At 39.2% G+C, this 25,592-nt stretch overlaps 1 protein-coding gene across 1 annotated transcript in view; it reads right to left on the bottom strand.

The window, feature by feature from the left end:
- NIBAN1 (niban apoptosis regulator 1) overlaps positions 1–25,592 on the bottom strand; it is a 156,551-nt gene that overhangs the window by 85,410 nt on the left and 45,549 nt on the right. Inside the window, exons 2-3 of the mRNA XM_080824199.1 lie at positions 5,305–5,435; positions 2,393–2,524 (exon numbers count right to left, since the gene is read on the bottom strand). Of these exons, the coding sequence (XP_080680325.1) occupies positions 2,393–2,524; positions 5,305–5,435 (263 nt within the window). The remainder of the gene's footprint in view (positions 1–2,392; positions 2,525–5,304; positions 5,436–25,592) is intronic.

Below are 25,592 nucleotides of genomic sequence, written 5' to 3'. Positions count from 1 at the left end.
ATCCCAGGGTCCTGGGATCAAGCCCCGTATTGGGCTCTCTGCTCAGCAGGGAGCCTGTTTCCCTTCCTCTCTCTCTGCCTGCCTCTCTGCCTACCTGTGATCTCTGTCAAATAAATAAATAAAATCTTTAAAAAATAAATAAATAAAATAAAATTCCCAAGTTTTTAACCGACTGAAGTGCCCCTGAGTTGCCCCACCAGATGCTCCTGTAAAACTTCCAAGTTTTAAAAAAAAATATATAGCTTTTACCAAATTCAGTGACCATATCTTAACAACCTGAACAAGTTTATTTAAAGGTTTTTGTTTTATTTTGTTTTGGACAGAGAGAGACACAGCGAGAGAGGGAGCACAAGCAGAGGAGGTGGGAGAGGGAGAAGCAGGCTCCCCGCTGAGTAGGGAGCCCCATGTGGGGCTCGATCCCAGGACGCTGGGGTCACGAGCCTAGCCAAAGGCAGATGCTTAACGACTGAGCCATCCAGGCGCCCCTGAACACGTTTACTTAAAAATGATGAGCAAAGCAAAGAAAGCAAGATAGTCCATAAATTGCAACTTGAAGGAGCAAGCTAGAAAAAAATGAAGAGAAGAAGGAAAAAGTCCCAAAACCTGATTCAAAATTAAAAGTTCAGGTAGCCCCAAATGTGCTAAAAACCTTAACAAGTCCAAGAGCAAGCTCCATGAGTGTTTCCTCTCAGTTAGTAGCAATCACACCATGACGGCCCCACGCTGGGCTCCGCCAGTGGTTGACCATACGCTAAGTGCTTCAATATGTTTGTTTATTTAATCCTTACAACAACACGGTCACCATTTTACAGATGAGAAAACAGAGGCTCAGAGAGATTTATAACTTACACAAGGACACCTATCCAGTAACTGGCAAAGGTGTGATTCAAAGCACATTATATTAACCATTATGCTCTACTGCCTCTTCTCAAGCTTCCTGGAACGAACACTGTAATGTGCCATATAAAATATGAGGTGATTTCTTTTATTTTTTTAATATTTTATTTATTCATTTGAGAGAGGGGGGGAGCACACATGGGAGAGGGAGCCCAACGCGCGACTTGATCCCAGAACCCCAGGATCGTGATCTGAGCAGAAGTGAGACACTTAACTGACTGAGTCACCCAAGCACCCCTGAGGTGATTTATTATTATCATTATTGTATGTAGTGCATTGATCATTTGCTTCTGAGAGCAAATCAAGTGCTGAATAAAGTCCTAATATAGAGAAGCAGAGAAGATATTTGCTTAATGAATGTTGAAAAGAATAAGACTACCCAGGAGAGCACTTGAACATTGCCTAGTAGCCTGTGGAATAAGTTCAAACTGTATTTTGCTTCTATTTCCCATCAGAAATGGAAAGGAAACACACTGACTTGCCAATCTTAAGTTTCTTCCTAAAGCTTTGGCATCTGAGGTATTATTGAAAGTATCCATGGAGGTCACCCTGACTTCTCTCAAACTTGGAGTCAAGAAAGCAGAGTTTTAAACCTGGTACCACCTTTAACTGATAAACAGTAACTATACACTCCAAAGGGAGCTTGAGGATCTATGTGGACCAAAAATGGGCACAGTGCAAGATCTGGAAGGAACCAGTGGGATCATTCAGGCTGACTCTCTGACGTAACTTGAGGCCCAACCTAAACTTTCATTTTCCCAATTCACTGCCCAGGGTTCTCTCCTCTAGAACCAAATGACCTCCCCACGTGGGGAGAGAAGTGGGAACCAACAAAACCGGAAGTCCTCTCAGGCGCTAGGCACGTTATACATGACCTCATTTTCTCCATAGCTTGCAGGCATCTTATATTAGTCATCTAATGATTTTACAGAAAAATCATATGATAACCAGGAAAAAGTTAAATGAAAAAAAAATCCATTAAGTACAAGTGGAATAAAGTCTTAAAATGCCTGACTTCCTGGGAACCCATGCAAATGCAGTCATAGTCTTATTAACTCCTCAGCTGCTTGTCCCATAGGAGGCTTACCGGTAGCAAGACATGGAGACATTGAGCAGAGAGGGAGACATATCAGGGCCGTGACAGAAAGACCCTGAAGCAAAAAAAAAAAAAGACCCTGGAGCTGAATGATCCTAGGAAAGGCTCCTGCACTGGTCACTTGGTGTAACCTATTTTCACACTCACTTGCAATTACTTGTTCCAAGTCTGCCTTGCCCATTGGACTACAAGCATCTGTTTCACCTGCTGTTAGAGGCTCAGAACCTTCTCTAACACTTGGCATATAATAGGCATTCAGTAAACATGTTAACAAAAGTAAGTAGCTGCATGAGTGAGTGCTTATTGAAGGAATCAGTCTCGAAGGAGAAGGCATGTCCATCAACCCAGCCAATGCTGAAGAATGTTGTAAGGACCAGCGCAAACAAGGAAACATCTTACCTCTTTGTTCTCATAGCTCTCCACAGCAAAATCATTTTTAACCACGATGTACCGCTCCTTCCATTTCTTTATGTCTTCAGCAAACTGTGATAGCTCTGCTTCATACAGAACAGTTCCAAGCTCCAGTGGTGGCTTTAAAGAAGGTAAATACCATTCATCATAACAACGAAAGATAACATAGCATGCTGTCACCAACTCTATCCACGGGAGTTCAAGGAATGTTTTAGGAAACTATCTTGTGCTGAGATCCTGGGGACATTGTTGCTTCTCCCACCTCCCTCCATACTTCTGCTCCCTGCTCCCTCTGACCAAATGCAAATATTTGTCTTATTGATATGTTTGTGATTTCCATTTCCCTCCATTGTGCTGCAAAAGAAGCAGATGGTAGAAGGGATTGTAGTAAGAAGGTTGTGCCCTTGCATACATGTCACTTAATGATAAACTCTGGAAGAGGTAGTTAAGTGTCAGTTGTGGCTGTATACCCCCAACACCTTGAATATGCCTGAAAACAGGAGAATTAATAGGCTGCTCCCTTATCCACCATACCTTCAGGTATAGCCTCGAGGGTCAGTGGTCTTTTCAGATCCAAAAGCCCTGGGGACACAGTCTGTAAACACTTGCCCCATCTACGTGCTCTTCAAGGAGACCCTGTTTGCCCTCTGGTTGGAGAATGAGCAGGCTAGCCAGCAAATTCCAGTTCTACCTTTCTCCTTTCTACCTTTCTCAAGTAAAACTTGAATGATTCCTCGTTAACCCTGGTGATATATGTGCTATAGGGAAGTCTCTGCCAGTTTCTTAGTTAGGTCTCCCTTTGGGCTAACTGTGTGAGGAATAACTCCCATCCTTTCTCATAGTAAAATCCCTGTATTATCTCAAAATACAGGAATGGGCTTCCTGTCTTTCACGTGTCACTGAATTTACATCTCTTTTCCCTTTATTTAAAAATCAAAGGGCTTTTGGAAACCTATCTCTCCACCTTCAAGTAAAATTTGCATAAACCATAGGGAGAAGACAGATACGCTAATCTTTTTAAGAATTGGCTGAGGGATGAACTAGACTGCCTTCTGAATTAATTCTGTCCTGACAGATAAAGAAGAGGCAGTTTCCTATCTGGACTCATTAACAGGTAAGGGAGGATCTCAATCTTCCCTCTAACTGAGACTGAACCCATATAGGTTGATTTTATAGTTTTATGTGCATTTTTTTTTTAACTTGGGCCACTCAAATCAACTGTTAGGCTTGTTAAAAATGCAGCCTTACCCTAAACTTACTATATCAGAATCTCTGGGGGTATGGGCCAAACTTTGCATTTTTAACAAGCTCCCTACACTGTGAGACTCACCGTTTTTTGCGAATGACACTCAGTTATCCCTACACATCCATGCTGCTAAACCTATTGGTCAACTTAACATGTGAGCAGTGTCTGACCCATTTATATCTCCCTCCTTCTTGGAAGCCCTTCTTTATTTGCCTTTTGGCACATTCCTCTTTCCTGATTTTTCTCCTCCTGCAAGGCTATTTCCTACCAATCCATCATGTTGGATCCTTCTCCTTTTCTTGGTCTCCAAGTGTCGACTAATTATCTATTCAATATTCCCACAGGTGTATGTCAAATATGCATCTCAAACTTACGTGGCCAAAAGGGAACTCATGATTCCCACCCACCTCTGACTCTTCCTTCGAGTAAAAGGCAACTCCTTGTACTTATTTGCTCAGGCTAAAAACCAAGACATCATCCCTGATTTTCTCTCTTCTTCTATAATGTCCTGTCCAGTCCATCAGCAAGTTCCATCAGCTCTATCTCAAGTCCATCTTGACTTGGGCCTTTCCTCACAATTGCTACTATCACCACCCTAATCCCACTTGCCTTCACCGATCTTTTCTTACATTGCTACAGTGTCCTCCTCACCAGTCTACAAGCTCCCCTCTTATCCCTCATCATGGTCTATTCACTACAGAGAGCCCAGAGAGATCGCTGAAAATTGCAAGTTACTCTATATTTGATATCCTCCAATAACTTCTCTTCACATTTACAAATAAAGACCCTTATCATGATCTACAGCTCCTCCATGGTCTGGTCCTTCCCTTTCACTCCATAATCATTTATCACCCTTTCTCCCTTGCTCATGCTGTTCACAGGACATAGTCTTCTTGATGTGCTTATGACTGCTACAGGGCCTTTGCACTTACTGTTCCATATCCTGCAGATACTCGCACAGCCTACTCTTATTTCACTCCAGTTCCTGCTCAAATTTCGTCTTCATAGAGGCCTTCTCTGATCATTTTCTCTAAAATAAGACTCCTGCTTCATTTTTCTATGAGCATTTGTTATGACCTGATACCACCTGGTATATGTTTCTTTATTTGTTTACTGTCTGTCTCCTATTTTTGAATATATACAGGAAAGCAGAATTTGTCTTGATCCCCAATTCTTGGAATAGGGCCTGACACATAGTAGGTGTCAATGAATATGTGCTGAGGTTGTGGGTAATTATTATCATGGAGCAAATGAGAAAGAATAAATGAGGAGATTTGAAAAAAAAAATCATATTTGATCAATGACCAAAACAAAAATGCCCATAATATAAGGCACTAAAAAGATGACTTTTCTTAAAAATGAACTTCACTATAGCAGATCAGATTTCCTGATATTAAAGTATCAATGTGGGGAAAACAATAAAATTGGATCACACTAATTTTCTAATACGGATTACACCATCAACAAGAAACCATACACTCTTCTAGGCAGACAGAGTTGTTTGTTCGATTTTTTTCAGTTTTTTGACCATGACATGATTTGAGAAGAGATTTTTTTTTAACTGCCATTTAAATTACTGCTTATTTCAGAAACGTTACGAGTTATAAAGCATTGTTCAGTGGGAGACATTGTCAACCAAACATCCATGGGTTACCTTGGTCTTCAAAAACTGTGATGTTAAATCTCTTTGCTGTTCTACTTCACTGCGCACATGATTGCAGAAAGCCACAGAGTACTGGCGACTATAGTAGGGACTGAAGTTTTTGATAGTAGCCTCAGTTTTCCCTAGAAAAATATGAAAATGAAAAATTAGAATAGGCACATATCTGCCCCTCTAAGACACTGTTTCCCAGGGATTTGTTATGAGTTCACATTCCCTGAGAACTTTGTAACATGCCATACGTGCCTTTATCTCTCCCTCTCCCTGACATCATCCTGAGAGACTCTGCTTTCCCTAAGGACCATCCATCCAGCAACTGATAGAAACTGTCTCCATCTTACGTCAACAATGCCTTGCCAAGGCCATAAACTTAGCCATCCTCTACATCTTTCTACAGCTACCATTCTACCTCACCCGGTTCTCCACCTCAACTTGTTCTTCATCTCCCCCTTCCTCCAGTCATCCAGCTCCTATACAGTCATCCCAGGGGTCACCATTCCAACTCCACACACACATCATTCTGTTTTTCTTCAGCTCCCTGAGGCTTTAATTCATCTTGCTGACCCACAGCCCTGGATAAAAGCAACAAACTCTTTCTTCTAGTTCTGCCCCTATGTTTCTGGGTAAATTCTGTGTGTGACTCAAAGCCCTATATAATTACTATGAAGCAGAGGGAAAAGCTGTGGTTTAACAGTGTAGAGACCTGAGCTGTGGTCCCAGTTCCAGGGAGACAGAAACCAGCTGGATGACCTCAGTCGAGTCCCTCGTTCTCTCTGGGCTCCAGTGTCCCTAACTATAAAGGCAGGTGCTCACTATTCCATACTTTACTTGGAAACTCTGTGACATTGAAGTACAACCATGAGTAGAGCTGCCTTACAATAGTGACCAGCAATTGCAACATGAGCTCTCCACACCAGAAGAAAATAAAGCTTCGGGTCAATCACAGAGGGAAAGGGGGTTGTTAGAAGACTCGAGACAGAAGAAGAGGGGGAGTCAGGCACTAGGAATATTCTTGAGCTTTTCCAACCTGGGCTTAGTTGTAGAAGTAGGGAAATTGCAAAAGAGGGAAAGGGGAAAAAGAAATTGGGGAGGAAGGGCAAAGGAATATTCTGGGACAGATTAGAAATCCTCACAACCTTTGAAGGACTTGCTACAAAGTTGAGAAATAAACATAAGCCCCACTGACTGTGCTTACAAGCTCTTAGTCCTTGGAATAAGATAACATCTTGAGAAAAAAATAAACCTGATATGACATTCCAAAATATTTTAAAATACTTTCATGTGAACTTGGCATAATTTTTGTTTTCAAATTTGATATAGTCACAGAGAAATATCAAAATATACCATACCAAGAAGATATGTTTAGAGCTATTGTGCATGTAGAATTTCAAAAATAAGTGAAGAGTCCTAACTCCATAGATTGAGATATTCAGTATGAGAACTTTGAATTCATAGCTGCCAATTTCTATACCTATGGAATCATAGGTCCAAACACCCATAGTATATGAGTAATCTTTGCATATGGAGAATCCTCCTTTAGCTCAGCCATTTAGATCTCATACTATGTATGAAGTAAAGGGGAATTCTTGCTTATTCCCTCCATAAAATGACATTTTTTGGTTATATTTATGGGCTTTAATAACTATTACTTGAAAGGTGCTTTGAGACCCATTAATAATAGGTTCTGTAGAAATGCAAATAAAAGCTCCTATAATTTGAATCAGGCATGCTTTTGCTTGCTCTGTGAGTCCATGGTATGACTATTAATCAGTATTTGCATAATACTTTAATATACTCAGGCTTTATAATTATCTAATTGGTTAATATTTTATTAGCTTTTATATAGTGCATAAGAAATAAAATTCTCCTTCCTTGTCTATAATTTTCTTACATAGGAGTAGGATATCTTTAAGAATTCCCACAATAAGAATGAGTCTCACCTCAACGAAACACATAAACAATTAACAAAATTTGCCCTTTGGGACCAAGTGACCACTATTTTGTCTAACAGAAGAGCAGCCTGCTAATTTATGATACTAATTTTTGCATTCTTGCAAGCACTTGGATTTAAATGAAAGAAGGTGGATGCCATTTTATGATAAGTTCTACAAAGCTTTGAAACTGGATTTCCTGCCACATCACAAAGCCTTACTCAAGGATGCCCTGCTTCTACTGAGGTGTTATGATGCCACCACTCCCTCGACCCTATGAGAAAAATGCTTCTGTGATTTGAGCACCAACACACCTTCCACCAGGCAGCATTTATTAAAAAAAAAAAGAGAGAGAGAGAGATATTACAGCTTCCTTTGGTAATTAACCTAATGACTGGTTCAAAATGTGAATGAAACAGCTCACTATAGCATAAGTTCATAAGAACCCAAAGGGATTCTCAAAATGTATCTAGATTTTAGATTAAGCCTATCTAAACCCAAATATAGGAACACCGAAGGAGATCTTGACATTTAGAGAAAAGTCTGGTCCTGGGGCAAAGTACACTGTGGTTAGGAGGATGGACTCCGGAGCCAGACACACATGGGTTGAGTGCCATCTCTGCTGCTGACCAGCAGTGGGACCTTGTGCAAGTTAATTCCCCTCGTATAAAATGAAGACAAGAGGAGCATTTTCATAGTGTCACTGTAGTTATTCACAGATTAATGCAGTAAGCTGCTCAGTACGGTAGCTGGCACATAGAAAGTGCTCAATGATCATGATAATTCGTAATTAAATCATTGATGATGAAGGTGGGGAGCACCCAAGCCAACCGCCAGGGGAAGGTCCTTAAGCTGAACTAAGGAATCAGGGCAAAGACAAAAGCAGGTTGTCTTGTGTAACTCTTCAGCTGGAGCCATCCTGCCCAGCTGCATACAGAACAGCCCTCCCACTCACTGCAGGCTGGAAACAAACATAACCTACATTTTCACAGCTGTTTCAGGAACACTTCTCAGCACAGAAGGGACTCTCAATGCATCCCTGAATGAAAACCAACTAAGTAAAACATTGGTATTAATGAACCAGAGTGAAAAGCACGAGTTAGTTACTGTGTTACATTGAGCGTCTCTCTCCCCGAGCCTCAATTCTCTCACCTGTAAAACAGGTAAATTGCCCATTTTCACAGGTTTTGTGAGGATTAACTGAGATATTCTGTAGGTTAAAAAAAAGTGTCTCGAGTAGTGTCTGACACTAGTTGCTCAATGAATTTTGACTATTATTACTATTGCTATTACTAATAATACTAATAATATTTTGTAATATTACAAGAAAGTAATAATACTAATAATAATTACTATTATTTAATATTCCACTATGAAAACATCCCAATAGGTGGATCAGTCCACAGACACCACATAAAATATCCTCAGCCAAAAGCAACTTGTTTCCCACAGTCTTCAAGATTCCTGAGTATCCAACTGCCTTCATCCTTCCCCCTCGCAACTCCTGCTCTGATTTAGTATCACATTCTTTTTCCTAAATTGTAAAACACAGTACCGTTTTTCACTAAAAAGAAGCTAATCAATAATAGAAAGACGAGAACCAAGGAGGGCTTCTTCCACGCTTCCTACAGCAGCATTTCTGGCACAGGCATATTTCCTCCAATCCCACCCAATAACTGCAGCCTGTGCAGGGCGATGCGTTGGTGCAACTAAGTCGACCAAGCTGCTCGTGACACCCTTTGGGCTAATCAGTACCAAAGCTGAAAGAAGATTCTTCAATAGCCCTGTCTACGACACTTAGGTTCGTTTGATTTTGTAAAAGTCAAAAAAGCGTCTTCCAGCCCCTTTAAAGCCGTTCAAATTTGTACAGCCTCAAAAACTCAGCACTGTCCTTGGATTCCTTCTCCTTCGTGCCCATATTCAGTCATCAGCAATCATCGGATCTTGTCCCTTCTATTGCCACAATATTTCTTATCCCATCCCCTTGGCCCCATCCCAACCAGCACACCTTTCACACTGTAGAGGTCTCTTAATCTGCCCTCAGCATCACAGTGGGGGGCTGGGGAGGATGGAACATAAACAAACAAAAGTACTAGCTCTCAGCTCTAAAAGAGGAACAAAGAAAAGTCAAAACCAGAGCGGGAGGTAGGGAATGTCAGTGCCGATACACAGATCCTGGGGGATCATGGGAAACAAGCCAAAGCTTGGTCAGTATGGCAGAGGCAAGTCCTGGGGATTGCCCAGAGTAAGTCCAGGGCTGATGGAACAGAACATGAAACGCTGAGCCCAAGATGGCCACCATGGACCCACTCACGAGAAAGGGGCACAAGTTATTAAGGCCCAGATGTTAGAGTGGGAAATTGTCCTTCAGAGCCAAGTCTTGCCCCTAATGCTCCCAAGGAACTCTCTTGAAAACCTAATGGTCATGGAGGTACACTCCTCTGGGTCCTGACCTGACAAGTTTCGTTTGACAGGTTGCTACAAGATCATGTCACTACCTTCATAAAACCTTCAACAGTTCCCTGTTGCCCAGAGTAGTAACCACTTAGCCCAGGGCCAAAGACCCTGTGATCTGGCCCCAGTGGTTCTGATTCCCTACCTTTCCTACTCAAACTAATTTTCCTTGTCCCCTGTACATGCTCATGCCTTCACCCCTTGTTTCTCCCCCTTAAATGCCCTGCCAGCCACTTTCAGAACCTTTAAGCTCAGATGGTGACTCCAACCCAAAAAGAAGTTGGTTTTCCCCAGTTGGAAACAATCTCACCTTCTTTTGTGTTCTTCCAAAACTGTGCTCCACTTTGCTACAGCTGTTTAAATATACCTTATCTCTCCTCCAAGGGTATACTGTATTTATGTACCCAGCAAATATTTGTTGAATTAATGAAAGATTCCCTGAGTAAATATTTAAGAGTAAAGTACAGTACAGTAAAGCAAAGTACAATGCTTCATAATCTTGAAACACATACCAATGTCCCCAGAAAGGAGAAAAGCACAGTTCTCAGCTCGAATATTTTTCTTTTGAGACTTACTTATTTTTTAATTTTTTTTTTGAAAGAGAGAGAGTGTGAGCGAGTGGGGGAGGGGCAGAGGGAGAGAATTTTCAAGCAGACTCCCCGCTGAGTGCAGAGCCTGACTACTGGGCTTGATCTCACAACCCCACAACCTATGAGATTATGACCTGAGCCAAAACCAAGAGTCAGACACTTAACTGACTGAGCCACCCAGATGCCCTTCAACTACTTATTATTAAAAATATACACTCTCGGGGTGCCTGGGTGGCTCAGTGGGTTAAAGCCTCTGCCTTTGGCTCAGGTCATGATCTCAGAGTCCCCGGGATTGAGCACTGCATCGGGCTCTTTGCTCAACGGGAAGCCTGCTTCCCCCTCTCTCTGCCTGCCTCTCTGCCTGCTTGTGATCTCTCTCTGTCAAATAAATAAATAAAACCTTAAAAAAAAAAAATACTCTCAAAGCTTGACTCATTTGTTTTTAAAAAAAAAAACAGACCTACTGATTAGTTCTTTTTAAGTTTTTATATGAACTTGTCCATGTAATTATATGTGGGGAATTATTTACAAACAAAAACCTTCCTTAGTTTATTTGTTTGTTTTTCTTGACCAGTGTGTAATCCTGGGAAGTATATGAAGTCTTACATGAGGTAAATCTTATATGAAGTCTGAACAACCTAAAAGATTTGTATCTTTTTTATCCTAGAAGTTTCTTTGTTAACCTTCCAGTTCTGTAGTAATTCAACTCCGATCTAGTCTTTGTCATTAGTTTTCTTTCTTGAAAGATACAATCTATAGTGGGTTATTTCTAGCTTTCCCATCATTTGCAGTGTCAATATAATACATTCTAAAGTCTTCTCTGAAATACATAGATTCCTCCCTGCTTCAAATACTTATAGAAAAACAAGTCATAAGTACAGAAAGATATAAAAAATCCAAACATATTTTGCTATATTTCCATGTAATCTTTTTTTATATTTTTAATACTTGAGAATATTATATTTTGTATCCAGTTTCATTTATTTAACATTCATTATTGGTTTTTTCCTATGATATTACCTCCCCAAATCACTATTTCCAAAAATTGCATTTTTATTGTTACTATGAAGAAGAAAAATACCAAAAAAAATTTTTTTTAAGGTTCTATTTATTTATTTGTGAGAGAGAGACAGAACAAGTGGGATTGTGAGGCAGAGGAAGAAGGAGAAGTAGACTCCCTCCTGAACCTGGAGCCCAACGCAAGGTTGGATCCCAGGGCTTTAGGATCATGAACTAAGCAGAAGGCAGATGCTTGACTAACTGAGCCACCCGGGCACCCCAAATACAAGTTTTTTTTAAAAAATGAATTTATTTTGGGGCGCCTGGGTGGCTCAGTGGGGTAAAGCCTCTGCCTTCGGCTCAGGTCGTGGTCTCAGGGTCCTGGGATCGAGCCCCGACTTGGGCTCTCTGCTCAGCAGGGAGCCTGCTTCCTCCTCTCTCCCTGCCTGCCTCTTTGACTACTTGTAATCTCTCTCTGTCAAATAAATAAATAAAAAATCTTAAAAAAAAAAAGAATTTATTTTAACAAAGTGGCTATTTCCCAAAAACAGCCAAATCCACATCTGAGAAAAGGATTAACTAAGCCTTTGACACATTTTCTTAAGAACTGTTGAGGTTTCTGGTGAAGATTAATTTGGGGAAACAAGAGAAGTAGCTCTAAAAAATAAAATATTTAATATTTATAAAATAGAGTATAATATCCACTATTGTTTACTTTCCCCCGAGTTTCTCAAATTATAAAAAGTTTAAAAGTCCTGATGAATTATAACATCAGCTTCAGTCTCAGGCTTCTGAGCATCATCACTTCGCACCTTAGGGTGGGGAATTCAGAAATCCCAATTCACAATACAAAGGTGCAAAAATCTAATTACACAGAATAATGCCCAAGGACTCTCTCTCTTCTAGTAAATGCCTTAGAGAATGGGGATAAATTGGATTCTCCATAATTGAACTAAATGGTATGTGTGTGTGTGTGTGTTTAAGCACATTTATTATTGGTGCTTGAGTGATAAGTTTTTGAACAGGTTCTATAGGAAAAGTCAAAAATTCTTCAAGGGGAGCCTTAATCCCATCAACTTCCCAAAGCTTACCTGGCAGAAACTCTCCTTTGTGCTAAAAAAAAAAGAGACATATAAACCACTTACGTTCTCTGTGATTTACTTCAGATATTAGTCCACAGAAAAGAAACATAACAAACACTCCCAAGAGCTTATATTAAATATTTCAAAGTCATGCCAGGACCTTCTCTAGATTCCGAAAGCATCTGGATAGAAGACAGACAGGCTTGGGAATAAACAAAGAATGGTTTCCTCATTTCAAAAACTCACACTCACAGAGATCCAACTCTGAGTTGGGCTTGCAATATAACTTGTCCTTGGGCTGTTAAAGACCTTCCGTGTTTTTTTTTTTTTTTTTTTTTTTTTTTGCAATCCCTGTTCTAAAAGCAGGGCCCTATCTTTACCATGGCCACAAAGTTTGGCCTGTTAAGGACATTCAGTGAATCCCCATGTACTTACAGATGCTACGTAAGGGGCCAGACACCAACTCCAGTGGGTGAACAGTGTGAAAAATCATAAATGAAAACCTAACTGAAATGGAGTCAGGAAGTTCCACAAGGGGAGCTCTCATGCCCTACCATTCTCCATCAATTGTAAATCCCACAGGAAGAGATGAACCTTGCTGGTGGCTACAACTTTACCACCCCAGCAAGAGGAAGAAAGCCTATCCTTCCCCGACAATAGCCCAGCCAATGATAGGAAGTCACAATTCAGCCAATGAAGAACCACCATACTTTGAATGCCCAGTTTACTCCAATGGAGTTTTCATTTATAATATGGAAGTCTTAACTTTCCCCTTTCCTCTGTAAAAGAGCATTCCTCTCCTTTGTTCCATGTGGATTTGCTTTGGTTTTGCTGTAGATTGCTTGTCCCCAATTGTAATTCTCTGCTACTCCTGAATAAACCCATCTTTCGCTGGTAGAATAAAGGGCGGTTTTAAGGTTAACAGCAGAAACAAAAACAATGTTTTCAACAAATGACCGAGGCACTGAAATAAATTAAGGTGCTCGTCTGCACTAGGTATTTAGTAGAAAATACCTTCACAGATTAATAGAAGAGAAACAGAGGAGACACTAAGAAAGGGAAAAAACACTACCATATTATACCTTGCAATTCCCACTACTTTATTCTATGGAAAAATTAAAAACCCCTGTGGTCAGCTATTCCAGAGATCAGCTTCCTAGAACTGTAAGACCTTAAGTCTGCCCTCCTCTTTTTTTAGAGGAAGAAACTATAATAGTATTTTTGGAAGATATATATATGCCCATTTTGGGAGGGGGATGGTATATGCCCATATTTTTAAGTACACATTTTTCTTTAGCCATAATTAGGCAGAAGCTAACTTTAAATTTCTTCCATTTTATTTGGAAAAAGTGCTTGGAAGTTTTCAAGATTATTTTGCCATTACCTCACAGAATGCCTCCAATTTTCCCCTGACACATCTGATGAGAATAAATCTTGTTTATTTTGCCACTACTCTAAGCTGTCTAATGTCCCCAAAGGAAGCTGCAGATTGGCTGTCTTTTTCTTCATTAAAATGAGAGGAAAACATGTGAAAGAGAAAATTAAACCAATCCGACACCGCTACTTTCTCAGAAAGCATCACAAGAATTATGAATTCAGAAGGACTCCTGGTTGCCCAATAGACAAACTTTTTTGGTTTTGAAGAAAATATATAACTAAAATTCAGAAAGAAATAATGAGATTTCCTTTGCTGTTTTTGAGTCTAATTATAGTTATTAAAATTTTTCTGCACATATTTTATTGGAGACTTAGATTATTCCAGAATCCTGAAAATATTCTTTGCTTTCAGATTGCAACCATGTAAATGAACACAATATGCACATTAAAAGAAATCAACTAGACTTAAAATAAACCAGGCAACAAGCCTAGGAATTTTACTAAGTTCTTTCCCTTTCAACACAATAGGTTCTGGTGTCTCTTTAAGGTTTCTCTTTTATTTTCCTAATGATATTCCTTCTGTTTTCTTCATTCCACTTTTCTTTTCCCCACACAGAAGTATATCTGTTTGAAATGCTTTCTGTTACAGTTTCTACTTCTCTCTCAAGAATACATGCTATTAGCGTTAAAAAAAAGTGCATTTTTATAGATCTGTGTTTGGAGCCCAGATATGCATTGTTTTGTTAGTCTGGGGATATGGGTAACAAACAAGTAGGAGTGACTTGGCTAGCAAAATGAAAGATGATAATGCTAGGTAGGCTTGGGAGGGTCCAGGAAGAACTTCATAAACTAGTCAACATTTCTGCAGGCCAGCTAACTTTTTGAAACTATTTACAAGGCAGATAAAGTACTCATTAGTGAAAATTATTTTAGCATGCTCTAACTTATCCCCACAAGAATTTAAGAACTGCCAAAATGGTTCTAATTCCTGTCTGCTTCATTCGGTCAAGCACCGTGTCCTTGGAATACAGTGTTCTGTTAACAATCCAAATATCTCCAATAATAAATCTGAATCTAGCACAGCCTAAAATACAGCTCATCACATAGTCTGATTTTGTTTTTTTGACAATCTAAAGGTTGTCAGTCAGTGGAACAGTTAATCACTAAATTAAAATATCCCTTTTTTAAAAGATTTTTCTTGTTTATTTATTTTGGAGAAAGAGAGAGAGAGTATGATTGGGGGAAGGGCAGAAAAGAAGCAGACCCCCTACTGAGCAGGGAGCCCAATGTGGGGCTTGAACCCAGGACCCTGGGATCATGACCTGAGCCAAAGGCAGATGCATAACCCACTGAGCCACCTAGGTCCCCATAAATTATGATATTCTTGAGTAATGTACATTAGTGAAAAATTATTCAAAGCTATTCTATGTGATACTCTAAAAAGAGAGACAGAAAAAGACCCACAAACCCTCTAATAGTGCCAAATGTTTAGATAGTATCAAGCTCTATGGAACCGCCATTTTTTTCTATGGAAATTGCTCTTCTATAAAGTTAAGTTCACACAGTACTTAACAAACGTGCTGAAACCTCATAAGTTTGGCTTTGCTTGGAGTCCGAGCCTCATAGGTGAGATTCTTTTAAACTCGTCATTATATGCACCACGGAAATTAAATATAAAGGAGAGCTGTAACTAACTAGGACTGCCTTCCACAATAACCCTTAGAAAGCAACTTGAGTTCATTTGGATGGTAGCACACTCATGCCAATGCCAATCGCACTGCAACTTCCATATATTGATGAAAAGATCAAAGTTACAGACCTCTAGAGCTGAATGGGATCATAATAATAAATGTCAAGGTCTTCCTCTGTTCAGATCAAGAAATTAACTGGCCCATGGTCATAAAATTAGTCAGTAATAGAACATCTATGAAAAAAATTTTTTAAATCAGTGTCAATGTTTTTAACAGAGTTGTCTCTCTATGAATACTACATTAATTTATGTGGAAGAATTCAAGCACTTCTTTTTTATTAGTGGAGGAATGTAAGTACTCTTTGGTAATAAAAACCGTATTGTCAAGAAGTCTTGTGAAATGATCTTAAATTGGGGTAGAAAGATGTTGTTATGGTCGATTTTACCTGTCAACTTTACTGGGCTATGGGATGCCAGATATTCTGAATGTGTCTGTGAAGCTGTTTCTGGATGAGGTTAGTACTTGAATAGATAAATTAAATAATGAAGACTGACCTTCCCAGTGTGGGTGGGCTTCATCCGATCAGTTGAAGGCCCGAACTAAAAGAATGAGTAAGAGGGAATTTCCTTCTTCCTGACTTCCTTGAGCTGGGACCTTGGTCTTTCTGGCCTTTTGACTTGAACTGAAACATTGGCTCTTCCTGGGTCTCTAAGCCTGCTGACTCTCAGAGTGGAACTATGCCATCAGCTCTTCTGGGTCTCTGGCTTACTGACCTCAGATCTTGGGACTCAACAGCCTCCATAACTGCATGACCTGATTCCTTATTTTGTTTTTATTTTATTTTATTGTGTTTTACTTTATTTATTTGTCCAATTCCTTATTTCAAAAAATCTCTCTCTCTCTTTCTCCTGTTGGTTCTGTTTCTCTGGAGAACCACGACAATACAGATATAACCAATCAAAATACATTATTGAATCTTGGGGCCCCTGGGTGGCTCAGTGGGTTAAGCCTCTGCCTTTGGCCTAGGTCATGATCTCAGGGTCTTGGGATCGAGCCCTGCATCGGGCTCTCTGCTCAGCAGGGAGCCTGCTTCCCTCTCTCTCTCTGCCTGCCTCTCTGCCTACTTGTGATCTCTCTGTGAAATAAATAAATAAAATCTTTCCCAAAAAAAAAACACCCAAATTACATTATTGAGTCTCAACACAATAATATAGATTATTTCATTTAATCTATACATATTAAGCAATTGGGTCAGTAACAAAATAAAAGCAATGCAAATGTCTAGTGCTTCAATGTCTTTCAAAACACATTCTGAAATACATGGAATCTGTATTTAAAACATTCCATTAAGTGATTTATGAAGGACAGTAAAAGCATTTGGCTCAGCTTCATCCCAACTGGCCAAAGTTGCCAGCAAGGAGGCAGAGACCCAGCAAAGCTCTGGGCGTGAGGGAAACAAGCTGACCGTATCTGAGTACCCCTTAATCTTACTCAGGTGTTCCAATTAAGTGGCATCACTGTCTTAAATAAAGCTACACTCTTCGCTGGCTAGTATCATAAGGCTCCCTGGGAAATTCACTAATTAAGTAGATTTTCTTATTTACTGATTAAGAATGTGTTTTGTACCAAATCAAGGTTAAAAAGTACTGCTATGGACCAGGCCCATCATTCACATGATATTTGAAATGTCTTCAACAAAGTTTTTCTGCTCTCTTCTCTGTAGCCTACTTTATATAAGTCAATAAAGGAGAGGTAGTGGATGATATAGCACTAATAACAGGGTTTTGTCTATGTCTGTGTTTTTTTTAATTATGAACTATTTCAAACATCAAACACATAACATATATTCCTACTGTCTGGCTAAAAATGTCTTAATATTATGCCCTATTTGCTCAAAATTTTCTTAAACAAAACACTATAGCTACTTTTGTAGCCCTCTTCTACCCTGTCCCACCAAACTATTAGGCACCACTATATTCAAAGTTATATTTATTCCTGTAAGTCATTTTGCATTCTTCTAACATATATATGTACCCATATATAACTAATAGCATTGTTATGCACATTTTCTAACTTAATTCTACCAGTCATTCTGCAGCTTGCTTACGGCAGATAGATAGATCTCATATATCATGTGTGTGTGTGTGTGTGTGTATATATGTGTGTATATATATATCGTGTGTATATATATATATATATCATGTGTATATATATATATATGATATTTATTTCTAGTTTATTTCTAGTTTATTCGTTTTAACTGGTATCTATACTTCTAACACATACTACAATTTATTTATCTCCTTGTTTAAGGGCCTCTCACTTGTTTCCTCTCTTTTTGATCTTATAACCAAGGCTGATGTGGACATATATGGTGCAGAGATGTGAGAGTTTCTCCAGAGTGTGTGTCTAGAATACTGGGGCTAAGTGTCAACATTGTCATCTGCACTTGATATTGCCAAATTTCTCTCCTAAGGAGCCATGTCACTCACATCCCACCAGCAGAGTATGAGAGTTTCCTTCCTCCCATATCCTTAGAAACTCTAGGGATTGTCCTACTTACACATTTTTGTGTATGTTGATGCAGGTGAAAAATGATGCCTTAATTTACATTTATCAGCTTACTAGTGAGCTGAGCATTTTTCCATATATTTATTGCCCATTCAGATTTCTTATTTTGTGAATTCATATCCTCTCCCCTACTTCTTCTTCTTACTGACATGCAGGCATTATTTGTCAATTTTAGGTATGAATCCTTCTCAGATACAAACATTCACTTGTCTTTTCCCTATCTGTGGCTTACTTATCTTTTCCATTGGCTTATAGTGTTGAACAACCATTTTAAAGTTTAACGGAATCAGATGTAATATCCTATTCTCTCTGGTTTGTGTTTTTAATGTCTGGTTTAGGAAATCCTTCCTTGCTATTTTCTTTATAAGGATGTTTTCCCACATTTTCTTATAAAAGGACTTTGGGGGGCGCCTGGGTGGCTCAGTCATTAGGCATCTGCCTTTGGCTCAGGTCATGATCCCAGGGTCCTGGGATGGAGCCCCACATCAGGCTCCCTGTTCAGCAGGAAGCTTGCTTCTCCCTCTCCCACTCCCCCTGCTTGTGTTCCCTCTCTCACTGTGTCTCTCCCTGTCAAATAAATAAATAAAATCTAAATAAATAAATAAATAAAAGGACTTTAGAAATATCTGGATGGCTCAGTCGGATAAACTTCTGACTCTTGATTTCAGCACAAGTCTTGATCTCAGCATCATGAGATCAAGCCCCGCGTCAGGCTCTGCACTGAGCGTAGAGCCTGCTTAAGATTCATTCTCTCTCTCCTCGCTCTCTGACCCTCCCCACCAGCTCCCCCTTTCTCTGTCTAAAAAAGATAAAATTAAAAATAAAAGGACTTTAGCACAAGGCTTTTTACAAACTAGAATTAATGACTGTGTAGACTATGATTTAGGAATCCGTACCTTACCATACAGATAACTGATTATTCCAAAGCCATTTATTGCATAGTCCACATTTCTCCCAACATGTGCTCATTTCTGATATATTCCAAGTTTCCATATTTGAATGAGTTGCTTTTGAGATCTCTATACTATTCCATTGGTCTATTGTCTATCCCTGTGCTCTTAGTACCATACTCTCTTAATTATTCTAGTGTTACAAGAACTTCTGATCTCAGGATAGTAAACTCTTCCCACTTGGTTCTTCTTCAAATTGTCTTAGATAGTCCCTAGCCAGTGCTCTCCCATATAAACCTAGGGTGAATTATGTCAAGTCCCATAGGAAAACAGTGTCAGGATTTTGATTGGAAAGACAGTGAATTTGTGATTGGTAAGAAGCTGATCACTTTATGATGTAATCCTTCCATCAAAATTGCTGCTAGCCCATACGGCACTAATGTGCAAACTAGGAAAATCTACCTTTCCTCAGCCCAGATGCAGCCAGCTTTGCATGAGTGGAAAATGCGACACAGGCTGGATTTTAGCCGCTGTTTGCCCCTGCTTAGTTAGGACACTTAGGCTATGAACATCTTGAACAACTGTAGACAGCAGCTCTGTTCTCATTCATTAGCATAGCCTATCTCTTCATTCATCCAAGTCTTCGTTAATGCTCTTTGATAACATTTTGTCACTTTTATTCATGAAGATTTTTGCACACATTTGTTAGATTTATTCCTAAATCCCAATTTCATACGGTTTTGTCTTGCTCTTCTAAATGGAATCTTTTTTCCTGTCCATTTTCTGATTGGCTTTTAACTTTTATGTGTTTGCCTTATGCCCTGAAACTTAAAAAAAAAAAAAAATCTGTAAATGAATTTGTCTTTAAATTATCTTGGATTTTCCATGTACTCAATCATATCTTCTGCAACAACGTTTAAAACTCCTCATTCACACTTCACACACAGTTGATGTTCTAGAGTCTATCAAGTCCCAACATGAAGGTACATTTTTAAACGATTTGGGAATTAAATCAAATGGGTTATTTCAGTTTAGAAAAAGGTTTTAGGTCCCTAATCAACAGATCTGGAAAATATACAGGTAGAATAAATTGATTTTGTTTGCCATTTTTGCCCCCAACTATAATTAGTCCATTATTAAATTTAAAAAAATCAAGATTTGTATTTCATTAAGGACTCATTAAATCAGTGTGGTTCACCTTGAGTTCCTGCACATTTTATCAAAAGTCTTCCTTTAAGGGGCATCTGGGTGGCTCAGTCAGTAAAGCTTCTATCTTTGGCTCAGGTTGTGATCTCGGGGTCCTGGGACTGGGCCCCATATCGGGCTCCCTGCTCAGCGGGGAGCTTCCCTCTCCTTCTCCGTCTGCCTGCTGCTCCCCCCTGCTTGTGCTCTCTCTCTCTCTCTCTGTCTCTCTCAAATAAATCTTTTTGAAAAAAAGTCTTCCTTTTAAAACAAATTGTGTAACCATTACAATGTATTCTTTTTGAAAATTAAGAGATCTAGAAAAATAGAAAATTCTATTTATTCTATTCCCTACCTCAGACCCACTGAATCAGAATGGACCCAAGACAGGCTGGGAATCCTGTATTCTCTACATATTCTTCCAGTTGATTCTTGTGATTGGGACAGTTTGGTATGGAATAGCATTCCCGCAGGTGTCCCAGCCTTGCAGAAGACATAGCGAAGCTGTGTGTTTGGCTCCACTGCAAACAAATGAGCTCCATCCAGCCTGAGCTGGACCCATCACTCCAGCAAGCCTTTTCTCATCCTGGGTGACTGCCTCGTTCGTCCACTCTCCCCAGCAGCTGTTCTATCTTCATCAATGTCCTCAGGCTCCCTTCCCCACTCCCTCTTTACTCCCAGAAGACTTCCCCTTTCCAGAAAACAAAGTCTCAATTCTCTCCTATCCACTTTAAAGTTCTTCTCCTCAACCACTATACTTTCCTCTTCCCTGCCTCTCTCAAAAGGAAGACATCCCAATCTTCTTCCTCTAAACGCTTACCCCATCAATTATGTCCCTTTTCTTGGATTGTCATTATCTTTCTTTTCACTTCCTTTCACCCCCAAGCCCAAACATGTACTCAAGTTCTACAGGAAAACAAAAACAAAACAAACGCATCTACCTCTCAAGCAACTGTTTTTCCTTTCATCAAACCTCTTGAACAGTATCCCAAACCCACTGTTTCCAGACTCATCACCTCCTATTTACTTCTTAATCAGCCACTTTCCCCCTTAAACACAATCCCACCGCACAGACTATATGCCCTGATGACTCCCACATGCGTGTCTATCATCCGAACCTCTCCTCCACTGTCATATGTTTGCTACTGTCTCCTGCAAATAACCCACAGCTCACCAAAAGTGCATTTCTCAGCCTTGACTCCTGAGAGCCTAGAAAGCCAGTAATAGGTACGTGGTATGCTTTAACAAATATTTGTTGGATTGATATTGATAATATTAGTAATGTTAGTTTTATACTGAATAGTACAGCATTTCCCCTACCTATCTTCTCAACCTCTACCCACCAGGGGACTAAGGGGAAAAAACAAATGAAAAATTAGTTTGCCAAACGAATGGAACATTTATACCAACACTTATATCTGTTAGGGGATGCCTGGGTGCTTCGGTCAGTTGGGCGTGTGCCTTCAGCTCTGGTCATGATCCCAGAGTCCTGGGATCGAGCCCTACATCAGGCTCCCTGCTCAGAGGGAGCCTGCTTCTCCCTCTCCCTCTGCTGCTCCCCCTGCTTGTGCTCTCTCTCTGTCAAATAAATAAATAAAATCTTAGAAAAAATAGATAAATAAACCTGTTAGTACCTTTATAATTCTTTTTAAAAAACTCCACTCCAAAACTGTTTCTTTCACATTGTGGGTTTATTTTTCTTTCATTAGGGAACCAGAAAGGCTTTAAATAATGATTTGTCAGAACGACTCATCCTAAAGAATATGTTTAGCATATCAGTACATATACTGATTAAGTTTGAGACAAATTGCAAAAATAAAGTAAAATAAAATAAAATAAAAATAAGTAATCTTAAGTGTCTAGATATCTGGTACAAACTGGGCTGTCCTGATCCGTTGGTGAATCAGGCTGACCTGCTCACAGCAACCTGGGATATACAGCAGGAGCACTTCCTTCCTTTTCTCCAAATATGACCTGAACTTTACTGTTCCACTGGGAGCAAATCATCAAAACTACACGTTTACAAAGAAAGTTGTAAGGTAAACATTTAGATTAAGACCATGCTTACGTGCCACAAAATTACTTGGTTGATTTAACGCAACTCTGCATGAAAGGGAAAAGAATCAAATTTAAACAGTCTGAATCTCAGAAATTTAAACAGAATCTCAGAAATTTGCTACTTATTAGAAAAACAAAACAGTTCCAAATTTATGCTGGAAATAATTTTAAAAGAAAGAACATTAAAGAGAAAAGAAGTGAGATATTTGTCCTCTGTTTTCCTGTTTTCTGTGAAGGGTATCTGTGGGGCTTTGGACGTGTCTATATTTGGGTAATGGCAGCAGGTGAGGCAGACAAAGCAGCTTCATATTCACTTCCTGGGGGAGGGGAAGTGCTGTAAACATCCTAGGTAATGAGTATAAAATACATGTGAATACACAATACCTTCTGTGAGTCACAGGCTCTTTCATAATCTCTAGATAAACAAATAAGCAGAGCAAGCGCTAAACCATAACCAAAACACAATTTTTAAACCACACATACTCAAAAATAATCTCCAGATTGAAGCAAACTCCCTTAGGAGGGAAAGATGAAAAGTTTTGTCTCACTCAGTTACAAAGGACTAGAAAGAAAGAAAAAAAATATACATATTTTTATATGTATCACAAATATTTTATATATACCATATATGGATCTTATTTATATTATGTGTGTGTTTTATGTGTGTATATACATGGTATATATACACACATGTGTGTATGTATACACATAAGATATATACATATATGTATATATGCATATAAGATATATACATGTAAGGGGCGCCTGGATGGCTCAGTTGGTTGAGCAGCTGCCTTCGGCTCAGATCATGATCCTGGACTTCCAGGATCGAGTCCCTCACCGGGCTCCCAGCTCCTTGGGGAGTCTGCTTCTCCCTCTGACCTTCTCCTCTCTCATGCTCTCTCTCACTCATTCTCTCTCAAATAAATAAATAAAAAATCTTAAAAAAAAAAAAGATATATACATGTAAGATATGTGTGTATATATTTTTATATATGTGTATATGTTTGTGTATATATATAATATATATGTGTATATATCTATATCTCAGTTGTTATGGTTTTAAATAAATAAGACCTGCCGACCAAAGCCAGGGAAATGAATGGACAGGAAATAAGGCAAGCTTGAAAGAGGAAGTGGTTTTGAGCCGTCAACAAGAGAGGATGGAGGAGTAGGAAACCCACAGATGTGTAAAAATGGAAAATCAAGGGCTTTATCTTAAGAGAGAGACTCAGAGTCCATGACTAGATTATCACAAAGATGCATAACCCAACCAATTAGTCTTTTGTGGCTATTTAAAGAGACGTAAGAAGATATTCAAGAGAGACCAAAAAGAAGTTGTATATAAGACCTTTTAGGGGCGCCTGGGTGGCTCAGTTGGTTGAGCGGCTGCCTTCAGCTCAGGTCATGATCCCGGACTTCATGGATCGAGTCCCGCATCGGGCTCCCAGCTCCTTGGGGAATCTGCTTTCCCGCTGACCTTCTCCTCTCTCATGCTCTCTCTCATTCATTCTCTCTCTAATAAATAAGTAAAATCTTTTTTAAAAATTTTAAAAAAAAAAGACCTTTTAAATTTCCCATCAAAATATATGGAAATCAAAATATATGATTTAATAATCATTCAAAAATCTCAAGGAAGGGACACTTGGGTGGCTGAGTTGGTTAAGCGTCTGCCTTCGCTCTGGTCATTATCCGGAGGTCCTAGGATTAAGCCCCAAATCAGCTCCTTGATCAGCAGGGAGCCTGCTTCTGCCTCTGCCTGCTGCTCCCCCTGCTTGTGCTCTCTCTCTCCCTGACAAATAAATAAATAAAATCTTTTTTAAAAATCTCAGTGAAACATCTTAAATGTGAAATAAGAACATCTCTCTTTTGATTATATAACCATCTGGGATTATTTAAAATCTAGTAGCTTGACCTTAGATATAGTAATTATTATAAAATGTGGTAGTTTATCTGCTGCTTTAAAGTTATATAAAAGTTGATGCAAATAAAATTTTTCTTCCATAAAAAAGTAACATAATTCCTGATCTAAGATCAGGGAAATAAAGTTTTATATATTTTAATTGAATGCAAACATTAAAATGTATTTGTAAAAGGAAACTAACATGTAAAAATGCACATCAGAAAAGAAAGCAACACCAAGAAAAAAATGAACACAGACTTTTATAGAGAGGGAGATCACAAAGAAGTAAAAGAAACAAAACCAACTGGACAGAGAAAAAAAGCCTGGAAGGAACTATATTAATACAATAACAGTTTTTATCTTTGAGTAATAGGCCCATGGATGAATTTTTTCCCTTCTATTTTTATGAAGGACTATGCTTTGTAGACATATTTTATTTTTGAATGGGGAAAAGAGAAACTTTCTCCAGAGAAACAGTACAGACAAAATAATAGCCTGCTTAGTAAAGGTCTGAAAACCCTGGGTAGAGAGCACACAATTGCACAAATAAAACCATTCCGTATTATTAAACTAGTATTTAAACTCAAGGCAAAAGAGTGCCCCCATTAACTGACAGAGCATGGCATAATCAAGCCAATATTTTAAGAATAGTAACAATTAATAGTAATCCCTGCAAAAGCATCAATTCTGCCATCATTTTCAAGAACATTCAGTCAGTTGAAATAAGCAATTGATTTAGCTCAACCATAATTCTGTGCTTGGGTTATTTTATGCATGTAGCCCCAGTTTTAAAGAACCAGTAATTATATAAAAATACCCATTTGGGCTTGAGTGTTTCCTTTCTCATTTTTTGCTTCTATAATTATGATTTTAATACATGATTCTGTCAAATATAGTAAATGTTTATCATGTGCCCATAATCATAGGAAATGAATTCATGCAGGTCAAAGCAGAAGGGATAATTCCCCCCACTCTCCATGCGCACCGGTTACCTTCTTCACGACCTTCATTTTCGTATGAGGCACAGTGACCCCGGCCCCCTCACTGCTGTCCCACTCCATCTCCACACAAACAAGTGACTGTCACTGTGGAACTATCTCAAACACACTAGGGAGTATGACAGGTATGTAAAGTAGGATAGGGGTGCCTGCGAGGCACAGCTGGTGAAGAGTCTGACCCCTGGTTTCCCCTCACCCAGTAATCTCTGGGTCACGTGACTGAGTCTCGCGCTGGGCTCTGCGCTCAGTGCAGAGTCCGCTTGAGAGTCTCTCTCCCTCTCCCTCTGCCTCTCCTGCTTGTGCTCTTTCTCTCTCTCTCTCAAATAAACAAATAAATCTTTTTAAAAATAGGCATGTAAAGTACAATTAAATAAAATCATTTGTCTTAAAAATTCATTACATTTGGCTTCTGGTTAAAATAATAATTTCCGTTCCCATCTATGACCTTGGTATCATGGGTTGTTCACAGAAACTCCCTTCCTTGGAATTCTACTGAGCCCTTTTCTAAATCCCAGACTACTTTACTTTTTTGGTCAGCATTATTGTAGCATAATTT

This window comes from Martes martes, assembly GCF_963455335.1.
Source record: "Martes martes genome assembly, chromosome: 15".
Lineage (NCBI taxonomy): Eukaryota > Metazoa > Chordata > Mammalia > Carnivora > Mustelidae > Martes > Martes martes.
The sequence above is the reverse complement of the archived record's forward strand: the minus strand, read 5'-3'. Positions and strand labels throughout refer to the sequence as shown.